This window comes from Podarcis cretensis (genome assembly GCF_951804945.1).
Source record: "Podarcis cretensis genome assembly, chromosome: 12".
In the NCBI taxonomy this organism is placed as follows: domain Eukaryota; kingdom Metazoa; phylum Chordata; class Lepidosauria; order Squamata; family Lacertidae; genus Podarcis; species Podarcis cretensis.
In genome coordinates, this window is record NC_137181.1 from 32967601 (window position 1) to 32984066 (window position 16466).

At 39.9% G+C, this 16466-nt stretch overlaps 1 protein-coding gene across 1 annotated transcript in view; it reads right to left on the reverse strand.

The window, feature by feature from the left end:
• Positions 1-1692: 1692 nt before the first annotated feature.
• The window catches only part of MEOX2 (mesenchyme homeobox 2), a 65222-nt gene continuing 50448 nt past the window's right edge, over positions 1693-16466 (reverse strand). The window contains exons 2-3 of the mRNA XM_079947951.1: positions 14617-14789; positions 1693-3041 (exon numbers count right to left, since the gene is read on the reverse strand). Of these exons, the coding sequence (XP_079804077.1) occupies positions 2817-3041; positions 14617-14789 (398 nt within the window). The 3' untranslated portion in view covers positions 1693-2816. The remainder of the gene's footprint in view (positions 3042-14616; positions 14790-16466) is intronic.

Consider the following 16466-nt stretch of genomic DNA (forward strand, 5'->3'; position numbering starts at 1 on the left):
GGGATGGGTTGCCGCTGCTGTGGTTCCAGTCTGGACCCTCCTCTGTCCTGCATGCTTCAACTGCCATTTGCATCAGGATGGTATCTTCCATTTGTGCCCAGGGGACCTCCCTAGAACAGGTATCATGTCAAGGGCAAATTTTTAAAGCCCACCTCCTCACCTTGCCATGGCCCTGATATGGATCAGCTCTTTCCCCTTGCTGCTACATACATACATACACACACACACACACACAGTGGTACCTCGGGTTACATACACTTCAGGTCACATAGGCTTCAGGTTACAGACTCCGCTAACCCAGAAATAGTACCTCAGGTTAAGAACTTTGCTTCAGGATGAGAACATAAATCATTCTCCAGCAGCACGGTAGCAGCAGGAGGCCCCATTAGCTAACGTGGTGCTTCAGGTTAATTACAGTTTCAGGTTAAGAATGGACCTCCGGAACGAATTAAGTTCTTAAGGATTACTTAAGTAATGAAGGATTTCACCCAGAAAATGACTTTTATGCCCATATAAAACAGGCTCGTTCCTTTACCACAAGTCCAATATAGTTTCTGCAACAAGGTTTCATCCTGAGTACAGGAAATATCTTTGGGGTATTAGAAATTCTTTCTGGATTGGTGCTTTTGATTGTCAAAGAGGTTATGCTGCAACTCATGCAGCATAGAGAAGTTTCTGACTTGACAGAATACAGGTGCAGTGGAGAGCCTCAGGCAATATCAGTTAGATAGATAGGGCAGGCAATAAAAGAAAGATATTGGTGATCACCCAATGTACCATTGTGATGAATGGAGGATTTCAAAGGCAGGATGGCTTGTGGTGGTTGTTGTTGTTGTTGATGATGATGCCTGCTGCCTCCTTGAAGCAGTTAGCCAATTTCAAGCTTGGAAGCATGGTGGGGTTGTTAGACTATTGTCACTGTCAGGAGTTTATTTCAGTAGCAGTCAAGTTTTATTAATAATGTTCATCCTATATATTGAGTCTTTATTTGGGTGTGGGGACAACAGTGGCGTAGCGTGGGTTGTCAGCACCCGGGGCAAGGCAAGTAATTTGCGCCCCCTAACCCGTGGATTTGTGCCCCCTAACCCGTGGATTTGTGCCCCCTAACCCTAACCCCCAGATGTTGTGCCCGGTGCGGCCGGCCCCCCTCTGCACCCCCCACGCTACGCCACTGGGGGACAATGACTGTTCAGTGGCAGCAAAAGCATGACAATTGGCAAAAGAGTGAGGAGTATTGTGATAAATTGCTTTTATTTTTAGCATGTTATTTTGCATAATGTATTTGCCTGTTAATATCATCACCGTTTCTTATATGCCTTAGGTACTTACGTATCTTAAATATTTTAAATTGCAATATATGTTTGCTTGGCCTACATCACATTTTTGAACACAAGCCATAATTTCTTCTTCTTTTCCACAAGATGCCACAAAAAATATCCATTTAATATTTGCCTTAGATCTGGGGAAACGGTTTAGCATGTTTCTTGTTGTTCTTGGCTGGAGACTTCTGTAGCTAAGGGTTGCTTTTTCCTGCTACAGGAAAGGATTTCCCCAATGTATCAAGGTAGAAGCCTCATCCAATATGGAAAACCTGGTTTGCACTATCTAAAGCAAACATAGGGTACATTTTTAGAGCATTTTACAGTTCTGACATTTTGAGTTACCTATGAAAACTCCAAAGGAGAGCAAGAATTATTTCCAAAAGGATCATTTATTAAACATTTCCTTTACAAGTACAATCACTGTTTTGTGTAAAATTTGATTGTATTATTCCACTGTATGTACACAAAAGCCTGGAAGGGGGAGGGAATGCCTTGACCTTTGCATTTTCTACACAGAGCTATTTAATAAATTGTGACCATTAATGGAGGCAGTTAACTCTGTCTTTATAATACCTGAATATTATTACATTACTGTAAATAAAAAAAATTCCAATTTATAGCACAGGCTACTACCCACAGTTCTACTGACTTTATCAGGTGCTGCTCAGGAGTAGATGAACTGTGACCAGCAGCTGAAATGAGCCAAGATGTCAATGCATGTAAAACATTTGTGGTAATGAATTCTATAAAAATATGAATCAATCGTTCTTTTTCCGGACAGGCATGATGCTATTTTTTTTTTAAAAAAACTTTTGCTGGTATAAGATAAGAAAATTTGAAGAGCAAGGTTTAATAATTTCCTATTAGCAGCAGTTGATAGTAAATGCAACATAAGATTTGTTTTGTCTGTGGTATAAGGACATTCCATAGCAGACTCTTTTCTGAACACAATGGTCTGCATGTAGCTATCTCTGGGGCAAAAAACAAAATAGAGACAAAAAGAAGCCATTTAATTCTCATGAGTGACTATTGCCGTCAGCTAATATGAATGCGTTGCTAAAAATGAGTGAAAAGTAAAAATGCCATAAAGTAGATATATACAGAGTTAAAATACATTTCTTACCCACTAGACCATGTTTCTGTTGGCACTGTGTTATTTATTTATTAGAATATTTATTTTGTTGAGAGCAATGGCATTTTTTTTCAGTGCAAGCTAAAGCAAAAAATACCTGCCCATTGTCATTAGAATGACAGTCCAATTTGGAATGTTCAAAAGCAAGCTTGTCTTTCTGCTTCTGTTCACAAGGCAACTTTAAGGTGTGGCACTTACTGAATTCATGTAAAAAAAAATTAATTCAAGAGTAGCAGACACCATAAGTTCAAGGTTCTGTTAATTGCGAGAGAGTCGCTTGCATCCGTCAATTACGTCCGTGTAAGGCTTCCTGCGTTAGCGTGTCTTTCCTGAGAACAGAGCTGCAACTCCTTCGTGTCTTATCATAAGTGCGCATGCTCAGAGCTGTGGTCGCTGTCGTGGCTGTCGTCGTTTGCTAGTGAGTCCCCTGTGTGCTGGAGGCTGGCTGCGCCAATGCCAGAAAGCTCCGAGGGAAGGAGCGTGCCCTTTTTGACGTTCACCAGTTCCTTCTCTCGGGCAGCGGCTCCCTGCTGCCCTCCTTTTACCCGCTTCCATTTCATTCGCCTGTTCTGGAACCAAACTTTTACCTTTGAATCAAAAACAAAAGAAAACGGCAATGTAGGACATCAATAAAATAGTCATGCTTATAATTTCTAAGAGGGCGGCTGAAGTTCCTTTGTGCCACAGCTGCATTCGGTATATGTTGGCTTACCGTTGATATAACTGGTGCACAGACATTCATTTGCACAGCTGAAATAGACCATTCTTCATCTCATTTAATACACATTTTGCTTACTGCAGTCCTGGAATATCAAAAAATGTTTATTTTCTACAAGGACTGCTGCATGGAAAAGTCTAGTGTGGAAAGTTTTGGGGAGGTTCCTGTCTCCTTGGCTATGGTTCAGACTTTTTGTTTCAGGGTTTTAAAAAGAAACACCAAGGATTAGCCACAGCATGAAACGTTATATGACACCAGTAAATGGAGCCATGGCATATTTTTCATTTTTCATATAGTGGTAAGGTAAAAGGTAAAGGTACCCCTGCCCGTACGGGCCAGGTCTTGACAGACTCTGGGGTTGTGCGCCCATCTCACTTAAGAGGCCAGGGGCCAGCGCTGTCCGGAGACACTTCCGGGTCACGTGGCCAGCGTGACATCGCTGCTCTGGCCAGAGCCAGAGCCAGAGCCGCACACGGAAACGCCGTTTACCTTCCCGCTGGTAAGCGGTCCCTATTTATCTACTTGCACCCGGAGGTGCTTTCGAACTGCTAGGTTGGCAGGCACTGGGACCGAGCAGCGGGAGCGCACCCCGCCGCAGGGATTCGAACCGCCGACCTTTCGATCGGCAAGCCCTAGGCGCTGAGGCTTTAACCCACAGCGCCACCTGCGTCATATAGTTGTACTATTTCCCAAATAATAAAAAGGAAATCAAGTCAAATTCTGCTGCAGATATTGTTTATAAACCTTTTTCCCCCCTATGTAATTTTATGCTAAATTCAAACTGATGACTTGTGTTGTTTTCATGTTGCTATTTAAACTCAATGTAAGTGTCTGGAATTAGGAGAAGGCGGTTTTGAATTAGTTAGAGGCTTCTCAACCTTGAGCAGCACATCCTTTCTTCTAGACAGCACATCAGAGCCAAAGAAGCAGGCTAGTAAAATAAACCTAATATAAGGAGGAAAGTATTTATTGCTAGTTGCTCTGATGTTAGGAAATATTGTTACGCCATCTGTCAAAAGCTTTCACAAAAACAATGTCAAAGGGCTCATAATGTTTGTACTCTTCATGCAGTCCTTTGTGGAAAATTATATATGACACTTTTCGCAATGAATTTCCTCTAGTAAAATAGCAATGTATTGCTAATGCCAAACACTGTATTAAGCTATACTATGCTTGGGACTATCATTCTGCTATAAATCCGATGAGTTCTTATTTTCTGTAAAATATCAACAGCTTTTTCTCATAAATATTATTTATGCCTAAACATGCACAGAATGTAAAAAAGAGAGAGTGATTAAATTGATCTATGGATGGGGGTGATAGAATAATATACAGCTGGGATGGGGAACCTGTGGTGGACTCTTAACTCCCATCATCCCTGACCATTAGTCATAATGGCTGAGGCAGATGGGAACTGTAGTCCAATAACACCCAGAGGGCTACAGATTCCCCATCCCTTTTAAATATTAGTTGGTCAGTGCAACACTGAACTATAACTGAAAGCGAAGGAGAAGCTGGACCAGGGATGCATTGCATCTCAAAAAACCCACATTCATCTGTGTTTAAAATTAGATCTTGCATATTTTATTCTCTGGAGTTGGGGGACATATCTAATCTATGGGGAAAGTACCACAAATTCAAATATAATTTTAGTAAAATTTAGTAGGCAATCAACCACATTTTGTGTAGTGAAACCAGAGCAAGTGTACATAAGCAGGGCATTTGAGCTAATGCCTATTTAACTCAAGCCCATCGGGTTAGCTGGTTTGTGAATTGCAGCCTTAAATATGTTCAGCATTAGTTGGAAAGGAATAGTTTATGAAGGCCGATGAAGGCAAATGTGCTCTTTTCAGTGGGGTGGGGGGGTCACACATAAAATTCAAGTTCAAGGAAGAAAAATAATATAGTCTAGCATGTGAAAATAGAACTAGCACAAGGAAACTAAGAATAATGCAATGAACCTAGGGGAAAAATAAGAAAAGATTATCTTAATATGTTAAACGCCTTTCACTCTTGGCTGCAATTTGTGGCACTGCTATATCTGATCTGATTTGTAGTGTCTGGCAACCAAAGGGTGGCTAAAGATAGGAAAGTTAAATGTACTCTTGCAGGGCGGGGGATAAAATGTAACAAAGGTACACTGAGAATATAGAAATAGGATAGAAGTCTAGACAAATTCATAGGAAAGAAACTGTATGTCATTATTCTACTGGGGTTGGGGACTTTGCAGGTCATACTTATTAGCAATCTTTGTTTCTGCCTATAAGCGTACAAGTGTGTTTGAGTAATTGTACTTTTATTTTAGATTGCAGAGGAATGGCAACGAGAATGGAAAAATAGATAAAACTGCTTGAAACATAATAGGCCCAAATTGCAAAGGTCATATGTAAAAAGAGGTGTAAATTGGCAAGTGCCTGTGAGTCTGAGGAAGTGAGTAAGCCTGAGGGAGTCTAAGTCAATCTAAGGGAATCTACATTGGCTAGCACATACATGTAAGGCTTGGAAGAAAGCATAAGTTAAACCATCTGAGCCTTCCTCTAAATTTAGATGCCTTCTGGCAAAATTAAGAAGTGGTCTGTGTAAGATGAGACAAGCCCTTTCTCCCCAAGCCCTTCTCTTCACTTTTATTTCCATTAGCTTTAAGCTGTGAATAAGATATGTCAATTAGTCTTTTTCTTCCCCCTTTTAGGGTAACTTTCACTAGCATCAATAGGTTGAAGGCAATAACTACTGGATGGCAAAATAATAATAATAAAAAAATCCCTTTGGTGAATACATCCAAGCAACAGTAAAACACTCTGTTTCTTTACTGACACCCTGCACCATACCACAGGTGGAAGGAAAGGAAAGAAGAATAGGCAATAAACAACTCTAGTGGGTTGTTGGGGGTCAATAGAAAAGAGGTCTAAAGCAAAATCATCATTTAAATTATCCAAAGCCAAACTGTACCCCACAAAGAGATATGAAGGAGTACAAAAGGGGAGGTTCTCTTATATTTAGGAAGCTGCTCAGCAGTTTGCCAGAAAACTTTAAGGATATCCCCTCCACCGAGGTTCATGAAAAGTTGGCTCTCGTAGTTTTAGTTAACATTTTATACTGTTCTTCCTTTTTTAAAAAACAAACAAACTAGAACAGATTACAACATATGCCAGTGCAATAAAAGCAAACAAATAAAGTAAAAGCAATAGCAACTGGACTGTGAATTGATAGCTATACCCAGCAGAGGGATGAGTGAAAATATATTTTTTTGGAGGCACCAAAAACTCAGCATAATTGCTGCTTTGCCTTATTTCTGGTTAGGGAGATAATTCTGCAAGCTAGTCTGCAATAGAAAAGGCCTTCTTGGTTGTCACTAGATTGACACTCACTGGTTCCAGCACATCTCATTCTGAGATCTTAAGAACTGGGCAACCAGGTCCCAGGTTGTTTATATGTTTGGTAACTTGGTCTTGGTAGCAAATTGGTAACCAGTACTGTACTTTGAGCAGTGGTTTCATACATTTGCTGTAAACTAATCAAGTTAGCAGATGAACCACTGCATTTTCCACAAGTTGCAACATCCACACCAACCTTAAGGATAGCTCCACGTAGAGCACATTGCAGTCTTGAGGTAACTAACACATGAATCACTGCAGCAATACTATCTGGAGCTGGTAAAGGACACTCCTAAAGCCCTCCAGTGGCAGTGATGGATTCAGAAGTGCCCCCAGACACCTACAACCCCAACTGGATCAGGCAATTTGCATAATTCCAGCGGGTGGCACTATGGGTTAAACCACAGAGCCTAGGACTTGCTGATTGAAAGGTTGGCAGTTTGAATCCCCGTGATGGGGTGAGCTCCCATTGCTCGGTCCCAGCTCCTGCCAACCTAGCAGTTCGAAAGCACATCAAAGTGCAAGTAGATAAATGCATTCTGTTTTGTTTTTTTTTTATTAAAAAAATGCATAATGATCAGATGAAGAGAATCAAACTTTATAAATGATGGAAAATCCATCTTTTCCTTTGGGTTTTAATGTATCACTTTTAAAATTCTAGTTTAACAGCTTTTAAAATGCAGTCTTTGTTACAGATGGCTTAAATCATTCGTTTAAAATCCCAGTTTCCTATGTATTTCATTTAGCACCATTAGACTGTCAAGTTCTTGTCTTTTACTTTATAATAAAGAACAACTTACACCATTATACTCTGAAACAGAAATAGTATTGAACTGCATATATCACATGTGCTAAATATAACAACCTGTAAAGGATGTTTCATGTGCTATTTCCTCCACAGATCAAATTCAGAGAGATGAAATCTGAACTTCCTTTGGATTTCGTGACAAGTCAATAATGGAACTGATACATGATCCTGTTACATTTTAGCAATAGGAAGGATGTGTGAATTCTGAAAATCAATTCTCTTAAATTCTTAGAAGCCCACACTTTATCCTATTGCTAAAAGTTCCAGCATATCTGAAACAGTTAAGCAGCTTGCTTGAAAGTCAAAATATATATTGAGGAGAAGTAGTAGTAGTAACTAATAGTAGAAGTAAAAGTTGGAATATGAGAAAGAAATACTAACACTTTCTGAAAAATTAAACAGACTTTATTTTTATATAAAGTTTTGTATTCGATTTTTGTAAAGTGTTTGGGGCAAACAGCTGCTTACTAATTTGAAATTGGGATCTTTTCTAATACAAATCTAACTCCCAAATATTTATTTAAATAAAATGTATAAAATGGTATTTCTAAGAACGTTTTTGCTTAAGGCAATTTTACATTTTTAAATAATAATAATAAACCCTACAATTTAAACATGCAAAAGGTTATGGGTGGTATTCAGTATTAGTCATAGAATAGGCCCACTGCAACCAATGGACTTACCGTAATTAAGTCCATTAATCTCAATGGGTCTATTACAAGTATGACTTAGTTTAAGTCATGAAGTTAAACTGATTGACACTTCCCAAACATTTCCAGACCAAAGTGCTGTGCCCTGAATCTGCACATCTTACATCTGCAAACTTCATGTAATTTGTTGTTATTCCAAATGGAACTGCAGGATTAACATGGATAATGGCTGTGCCAAACAAACAAAGCTGCAGTAGGACCACACCCTAATGCTAGCACTTGCTTGAGATACTTCTTAATTAAGACCATTCATCTGTCTAGATACTTTACTTCCAGTTCAGCTTCCTGTAATGGTGCTGGGGTATTGTTTAGCGATTTGGGGTGAGTTGTTGCTCTTATTGATATTAATTATTTTATCTTTATTTTAGATACTATTGTGATTTACATGGAAACTGTTCAGCTTTCTGATGCTTCATTTATTGTTTATGACCACTCTAGTTATGTTTGTCATTATGTAATTTTTTTAAAATATTGTAAGCTGCCTTGAGCAAGGTTTGAACTATGGAAAGGCGGCCTACAGATGAAATGTTGACTGAAAGTGTTCCAAGCCTAACACATTTTCTTGGAAATCAATCCCGTTGTTTTTAATGGAACTAAGTACATATTCTTAACATATTAATGCTGTTTTAGCAGGCTTGGCTGCTTCATACCTCCAAAACATCAAACCCCAGGCAGGTCATATAGGTCACCATCTGGCATGTTCCAACAGACTATTCTAACCTGGGTTTAGTGGTGGTGAACTAACTTAGAATCAGTCTGTGCAGCAAATGATTCAGAGCACCACTTTGTAATGGTACGAAACAAGCAAGGCACACAGCAATCTTGACAACTGGACTTCCAACTGACAGACACTGTTTTGTGAAGAGAGAGGTATGACCTATGGATCTGATTGAACTGGCACCTGATTGAACCAGGAAAAACATTCCTCTTCTCCCAGGTCTTTGGCTAATTAAACAATATATGGCCTTTCGAACTGTGGGGGTATTGTTTTTGTTTGGTATTATGTTATGTACTTATGTTATGTATTATGTTATGTTATGTACTGGACTAAATGCATTGCCATAGAAGGACGAGAAAGTGACTTTAAAATCATCATATTTCTACATAAGAGGTTTGTGCATTTGACAGAAAAGCATGAGTTGGACCTGGATAAACCTAAGCATCTGATGAAATGAAGTCTCCTCTTTCAACCGTTTTATTTTATTTTAATGAGCAGATTCTTATTGTTTCTTTCAAGCACACATATACTCTACCATGCACAGTGGAAAAGGTGGCTGATCTAGAGAGGAGCTATTTCTAAATCACCAGTTATGGACTGATCTGCTAGGCACATCTGCTCACTGGCGTGGTGTGAAAGCACAGCTTCCTTCCCCTTAGTCAACAACTTGGTTAGTATTTAGGTCTCGCAGACTGATGATTTAGCAGTTGCTTAAATAGGTTGAGGAATATATGACCGCACATTGAACATCTCTTTGGGAGCAGGCACCGGAGGAAAAGTCTCTTAGCTGTATCTGTTTTATTTGGAGGAGAGAGAGGGCTACCGAACTCAGAGGGTGGGGGAAGAATATGATATGGGCGCTAAAAACAAGAGGCATTGTTTCAATGTATATAGGACAACAGTAAAAAGGTAACAGTTTGAATCAAAGCTTTTTTCTACTCAGGAGTCAAAACCTAAGCTCACTTCAATGCAGGTGGCTCCCCTAAAAATAAATAAAGTTGCACGGCGTGTCAGTCGGTGGAGAATTTGCCTCACCGCTTTAAAATCAAGTCTGACATATATGTATATTTACACACACACACACACACACACACACACACAATAGTTTTCTTTTCCTTGGAATAACGACTTTCTTTTAAATCCAGAGAAATAATGTGTTTGTGTATGTGAATATGTAGCTTAAACTGTATTTGACAGCCTCTCTTACAGGCAGCGCTAGCAGACATTTCCACTGGGACCAGATCTCACATTCCAAGGCCAGAGCTGCAGGAAACGGACACCGTTTCAGAGACCAAATAAAACATAAAAACCCATACCCCATAATTCTTGTGATCTTTCCTTCAAATGTGGTGGTTTCCTGACCCTCCCAGCAACACATTATAAAAAACCTCCTGTATTGAAGAAGCAGGTGGAGTCTCCGCTCATTTACCAATGGACGGTCACGCAATTTATCAGAACAGGTAAAACCTGCCTATTGAAAGAAAAAAGTGAGAACTATGTAACTTGAAAACTGGGACATTGTTGTCAGTAGAAAGTGGATCGCCCACCCACAAGCTGAAGAATCTATTTATCAAACAGGGAAGTGTAAATTCCATTTTCTTTTTTTCTTATTAATTCCAATGAAACATTGATTCTTAATATTCTGCCAAGGGCAAAGCAGATGTGACATAGAAGATCTATGAAAAGCATCTACAGCTTAAAAAAACAATCAGAAAGCTTCAGGGGGCAAGAGGGGGGGGGGCAATGATTTGGATTCCGACCTCTGCATGGGGGTGGATTGTGTTTTTCCCCCATGCAGCTTTTGGTTAAAATGCTTCTCCCTCACCCAGCTAGCATTAGCCCAAGTTTCGACTGGGAAAATAGCATAATGGGAAGGGTTCCTATTCATTCTTGGATAGTGATATTACTATTTTTTATCTTTCTTTTTTTTACATAAAGAGTTTTAAAAGAATTAAAAGTTTTAGTGCTTATTATAGGACATTTTCTGATAGATAAGTACATGACGTGTCTCATGGAAATCTGATAACTTTTTATTCTTTTGCAGACTATGTTAAAAAGTAGTCATGCAGAAATGTATGTCTCTTTTTGTCACCTTTCTCCGTCTTCATTTTCCCCTCGTCCAGCACTATGGCTATTATCTGAATTGCCCTCTAGGAAGTTTTGGTCTTTAAATAAACCCAAAAAGCAAGAATCTGTGTTTTCAGATGTCCTGCATCACTCCTGATTGGGCCCTAAAAATCCCTTTCCTTTAAAGCCAAGTGATAATCACAGTTAATACATAAATAAACCACCACAACAATATAATCTGAGTAGGTAGGATTTTCTGTAGGCAAATTAAATTAGTATATATTGGATTTCTGCAAAACACTCTTAGGTGGAGCTTCTCTTGCACCAGAATTGCAGTTAATGCAGAATGCTGCAGCACGGTTGCTATCAGGAGTGAGACCATGTCAGCCTGCTAAGAGTTCTGCACTGGCTGCCAATTTGTTGCACCGTCTAGTTCAATATGTTACTTATTGGTATTATATAAAGATTGCTGCCACCTACTCATTTGAACACTCTATATGTCTATTGACACCCGGCAGGTGCTTTCGCTGTATCCTTTTCAGCACCTGCTTAAAACATTTGTTTATCCAGACATGTGGATGTTGATGTGCTTTAATCTCTTTTTAGTCTACTGTTAATTTCAATTACCTTTTAAACCTGTTTCGTCCTTTTTCACTTTTGTATTGATCACCTCAATATTTAGAGGTTTTATTACCATATATTGGTGTGTGTATGTGTGTATATATTAAAACAAATAAGTAAATTATATTAGCTGCCATGAAGCCTAGAACCTTGCTAATTTTTTATTAAACTTCTTTCATAAAAGGCTTTGTGAGTTTGGGACATTTGCCACCTTTTTCATACTGTGAATACCCATCTCTTCTCTTTAGCTCTTAGTAGCTGATGTGCTGAAGTATTGAAGTAGGAGCATTGGAAACTGCCTTATTATATTGACACAGAATCGGTCCACCTAGCTCTGTGAGGCCTATATTGGTTTCTTCTCTGTGGCGCAATGGGTCAGTGTGTCTGGCTGCTAACCAGAAGGTTGGTGGTTCAAACCCACACAGGGATTGGCTGTGGGTAGGATTCCTGCATTGCAGAGGTTGCAAGAGATGATCCTTGGAGTCCCTCCCAACTCTCTGATTCTGTGAAATGTGTGCTCCCATATATGGTTAGACTACAAGTTCCATCATCCCTGGCCAATTTAGCCAAAGGTTGTGGATAATGGTAATTGTAGTCCAACAACATCTAGGGAAGTTTGAAGAGCGTTAATCTACATTGACTTGTAGCAGCACTCTGGGGTTTCAGGCCCTGGAGATGGCAAGGAGTGATCCTGCTGGGATCTATGTGCAGAGCATGTGCTCTACCTACCGAGCAACAGCCCTTCCCTGGACTACCACACAAGTAAGTGGTTTTGAAGGGAGTTTATAGAAAAAGAAAAAGAAAGACAAATTTGCAACAACTAATTTAGTACAACTGCTATCCACCTTTAAAAAGCAAATGAAGAAGCAGAAGCAGAAGAAGCCCAGCTCTTTGCATTCCAGATTTCCCTGGAGGCTGCCACAGCTATATAGCAAAGACAATTTAAGAAGCATCTTTGTCTTGGCAGTTCTGGAGGCTTCCCCCCCCCCCACCCCTCTTTTGAGAGCTCCTTTGGTTCTGTCATATCTCAAGCTATGCAGCAAAAATATGATCAATTACTCCTCTGCAGCATGTTGAATTGAAACCTTTGAAGAATTGCCTCTGGGAAACAGAAATCATCTCATCATGCTCTGCTCTTTTAAAGAAGAGACATGAAAAACACCAAGAATGTGCTGTATTAAGTGCCATTACGAAAGCAAAGGCTTTGTGCACATGCAACTTAATTTCCTCAAGCTGCATCAGTGTTGTTTGGTGTGGGACCTAAGTGGCACTGTGGTCTAAACCACCGAGCCTCTTGGGCTTGCCGATCAAAAAGTTGGCAGTTCAGTTCCACACAATGGGATGAGCTCCCTTTGCTCTGTCCCAGCTTCTGCCAACCTAGCAGTTCAAAAGCACACCAGTGCAAGTAGATAAACAGGTACCACTGAGGCAGGAAGGTAAACAGCGTTTCTGTGCGCTCTGACACTCGTCATGGTCCTCCATGCGCCAGAAGTAATTTAGTCATGCTGGCCATATGACCCAGAAAGTGTCTGTGGACAAACACTGACTCCCTAGGCCTGAAAAGAAAGATGAGTGCCACACCCCATAGTTGCCTTTGACTGGACTTAACCATCCAGGGGTCATTTACCTTTACCTTATATATTATCAGGAAAAGTGGGGGGGGGGGGTGAGAGAGAGAGAGAGAGAGAGAGAGAGAGAGAGAGAGAGGTGAACATTAAACAGGATTAAGGGCAGAAACAGGAATGGGGCAGGTGAGCATTATCCACCAGTAGCAGTTGACACCTGTTTTTAATATATATTTGGAGAACTTCCCTGTTTTCTGAAACTGTTATCCCTATTACAGCACCAGATCATCCCATTTCAGTGTCCACTCTAATATTTCCTCTCACCTTCATTTGTAAAGAATGTTAGCTGTTAGCTGAATGTGAACTGACACACCAGAACAGTGTGCATTTGCAGAGCCTGTGAGCACACAATAGAAAGTGGACCTGTCCTCTAGATGCTGGCCTGAAAACATTTGGACATGCTGCAGCCAAATCACCTCCACGTCTTGACTCAATAAAGGCACCACCTTGCCATCTATGAATTAGTTACTCGCAGCACTGCACTTTTTTGTAACCTTCCCATTCATGTCAAAAACCACACTCAACCTAAAGTCAAGCATTCTCTTACATCTTCCCTTCTCCCTCCCTTTGACACGCTTTGGATAGAGCATAAGGACAAACAGGGGTACTATTTCACTTAAGCACCACCCATCCTCCACAATTTCTTCCCTCTTTCCCCACCTCTCCAGCTTTCCAGCTTCTGCCACTTCAGATTCCTTTTGTTCTGAACACTGAAGCATAACCATGTAGCCACTCTTGGCTGGTTAGCATCTCCTCTCTTCCCCACCCCCTCGGCATCTCTCTCACTTCCTTCATCCTTTCTGGGACAAGCCTTGAGTAAATTTGCCTTTTATTTTACTTTCTCAATAATAACTTCCTGTGTACTTTGATGAATGTGGCTATTTCTGTGGTAGACGTCCTGGACTGGCAGCAGCCAGTATAGAATCAGCGCCACTTAAAGGAGAGAGTAAAGATTTTCCTAGCAGTTGTATAATCCTGCCCAGCAGTCATTCACATTTCAGAAGCAGGTTTCAGACATGTATAGAACTGCATGTCCTGAACATGTCTGACAGCACCCTACCCTGTGTCACAGGTCAACATTATCACCAGTTTTGTTTGAATTGCTAGAATTAATAGAGTGTGCGTATGGAGGGATAGGGATTTATTTAAAAAATGGGACTGGAGAAGAAGATAAATGCATTCGTGTTGTAAATGCTTATAAAACTTTTTAAAAAACCAACAACCCACAGAAGACAGGATGAATGTTAAAAGGACAATCTGAAAATGCATTTGTTCTATTCTGGCAGACACGGAACTGAGCTCATTAATTTTCCATGGCTGTTACAATGTGCTAACTGATTTTATAAGTATCTGTTTCAAAGATAACATTGATGTTATCCAGTATGTATATGCATAACATAAATGTCATGTTAGGATTTTATTCTGTTCCACACATTATCATGTCTACTTCTAAATGAGATAGATCTGGTCTGAGGTAATTGCCTGCACTTAGAACTCCATTAATTTATTTTCCATTCATACCTGTCTTTCAGTAAGATCCAGGTTTACTGCTATCTCATATCTCCGCAGCCTGGTGAGGTAGTTGTGGTGAGCAAACTCTGCTTCTAACTCTCTGATTTGCTCTTTGGTGAAAGCAGTTCTTTCCTTCCTTGGCTTACTGTTGACTTCTGATTTGTAATTTCCCTCTTGAGAATCTGAAATAAATGAAAGATCAAATCAGGAGCCATGATACGTTTATGCTTTATTAGGAAGCAAACATTCAAGGTGAAAATATCATTTGAGATGGTATTGTACAGATAGGATTCAGAAAGTATTGGTATAGGCAGGAAATGTTATGCAGGTGGTATTCTGTCAAATTCATGGGTGCTTGCAATGCTACAGCCTACTGAAATCACAAGTGGTGCATGGTTAACTCCCCATATCCTTCTTATGTACTGCAGGTACAGCTCTGGCCGCTAGAGGCAAATACCTTGAATCACCTACACAGATGTCTTTACAAATATACAAATAACCATCATGCAACCACCATTCAAACACACCCTGTTTAAAATGGGGAAGAGGTTTTTTTGTTGTTCGCATTCTTTGCCATATGCAATATGACTGGATGCAATGATTAGCATCCTGCTGTTTTATGTAAAGGTCATTTGGGATACATTTGAAAGAAGTTTAAACTTGCAACATTTAAATATAAGATTGTTCTAATAGTTTTTCCTAAGCATTCCTCCAAAGAAGGGCTCTATAACCTAAAATACATTGGGATTGTGATCACTTTGGATCAATGAGTTGTCTGCCCATTTTATATTCTCTTTTTACACCAGGCAAGATACCTTCTACTATAAAATAACTTTCTCAATGAAGCAATGTCATAAGAACGGCACCTCCCTGAAGGCCTTTCCCATATTAACATTTGAAAGCTAGCTCATTGCTATTTGTCTATTATTAGCTGACTGCCGCTGCTTGAATGAATTGGGATTTTCCTACATGGACATCACTGCCTTGTAGGAAAAACCATGTCCCCTATGACATGTGAAAAATACATACACATTTATTTTTCCACATGTATTTTCCTACACATAAGAATCATGTGCAAAGTGGCCCTAAAGCAAACTATGACCCATGTATCAGATTACCCTGCCCGCCCAAATTTTATATCCATTTGTTTCTAATCTTGGCATGCTGCATGCTATAAATCCAAAATTAGCTAGCGTTCAGCATGAGAATCACTAGTCAACTTTTGGCTTCATCAACCATCTTAAAAATGTCACAGATAAATTCACACTTCAGCTGCTGATTTAAATAGAAACCTGCATCAACTTCCAAGCAGACAAGCTCATAAGCAGTCTCTTTATGACTTTCGCTGAAGGATGAGTCACTGGCATGCCTGAGATGGCCTTGTTGGCCAAAGAACACCATAACTACAGCAGATCTTATAAGCAGACAAGAATGGTTTGGATTATAACCAGCTCCTATGGAGGGTAGAGTGAAAAGGGTTTAGTTTTCATTGAGAACTTCCAGTAATCATTGTCCCTACTGCCAAAGTCACTGGAAACTTCTATGAAAGAAAATTCATAGGCCTGTCTGCTGATATACATCTTAAAATTAAAAGAAATGTTGAAAGGCAAACAGGATATAAAAAAGACAAATATAACAAACTCTACCAATACGGCATGTAAGATGTTTATTATGAAGGCCAAAGAATGAAATTCAAAGGAACTCTGCACCTTGCCCTCCTCCCTAATGGCACGTACAAATAGAAAGCTTACCATATACTTCCAGGAAATGCCAGTAGGCTTTGGCAGTGCACCAAGGCAAGGCAGTTCCAACAGTGCAGATCAGCCTCCTCGAATGGCTGCCTACAAGCCCTGAGTGTG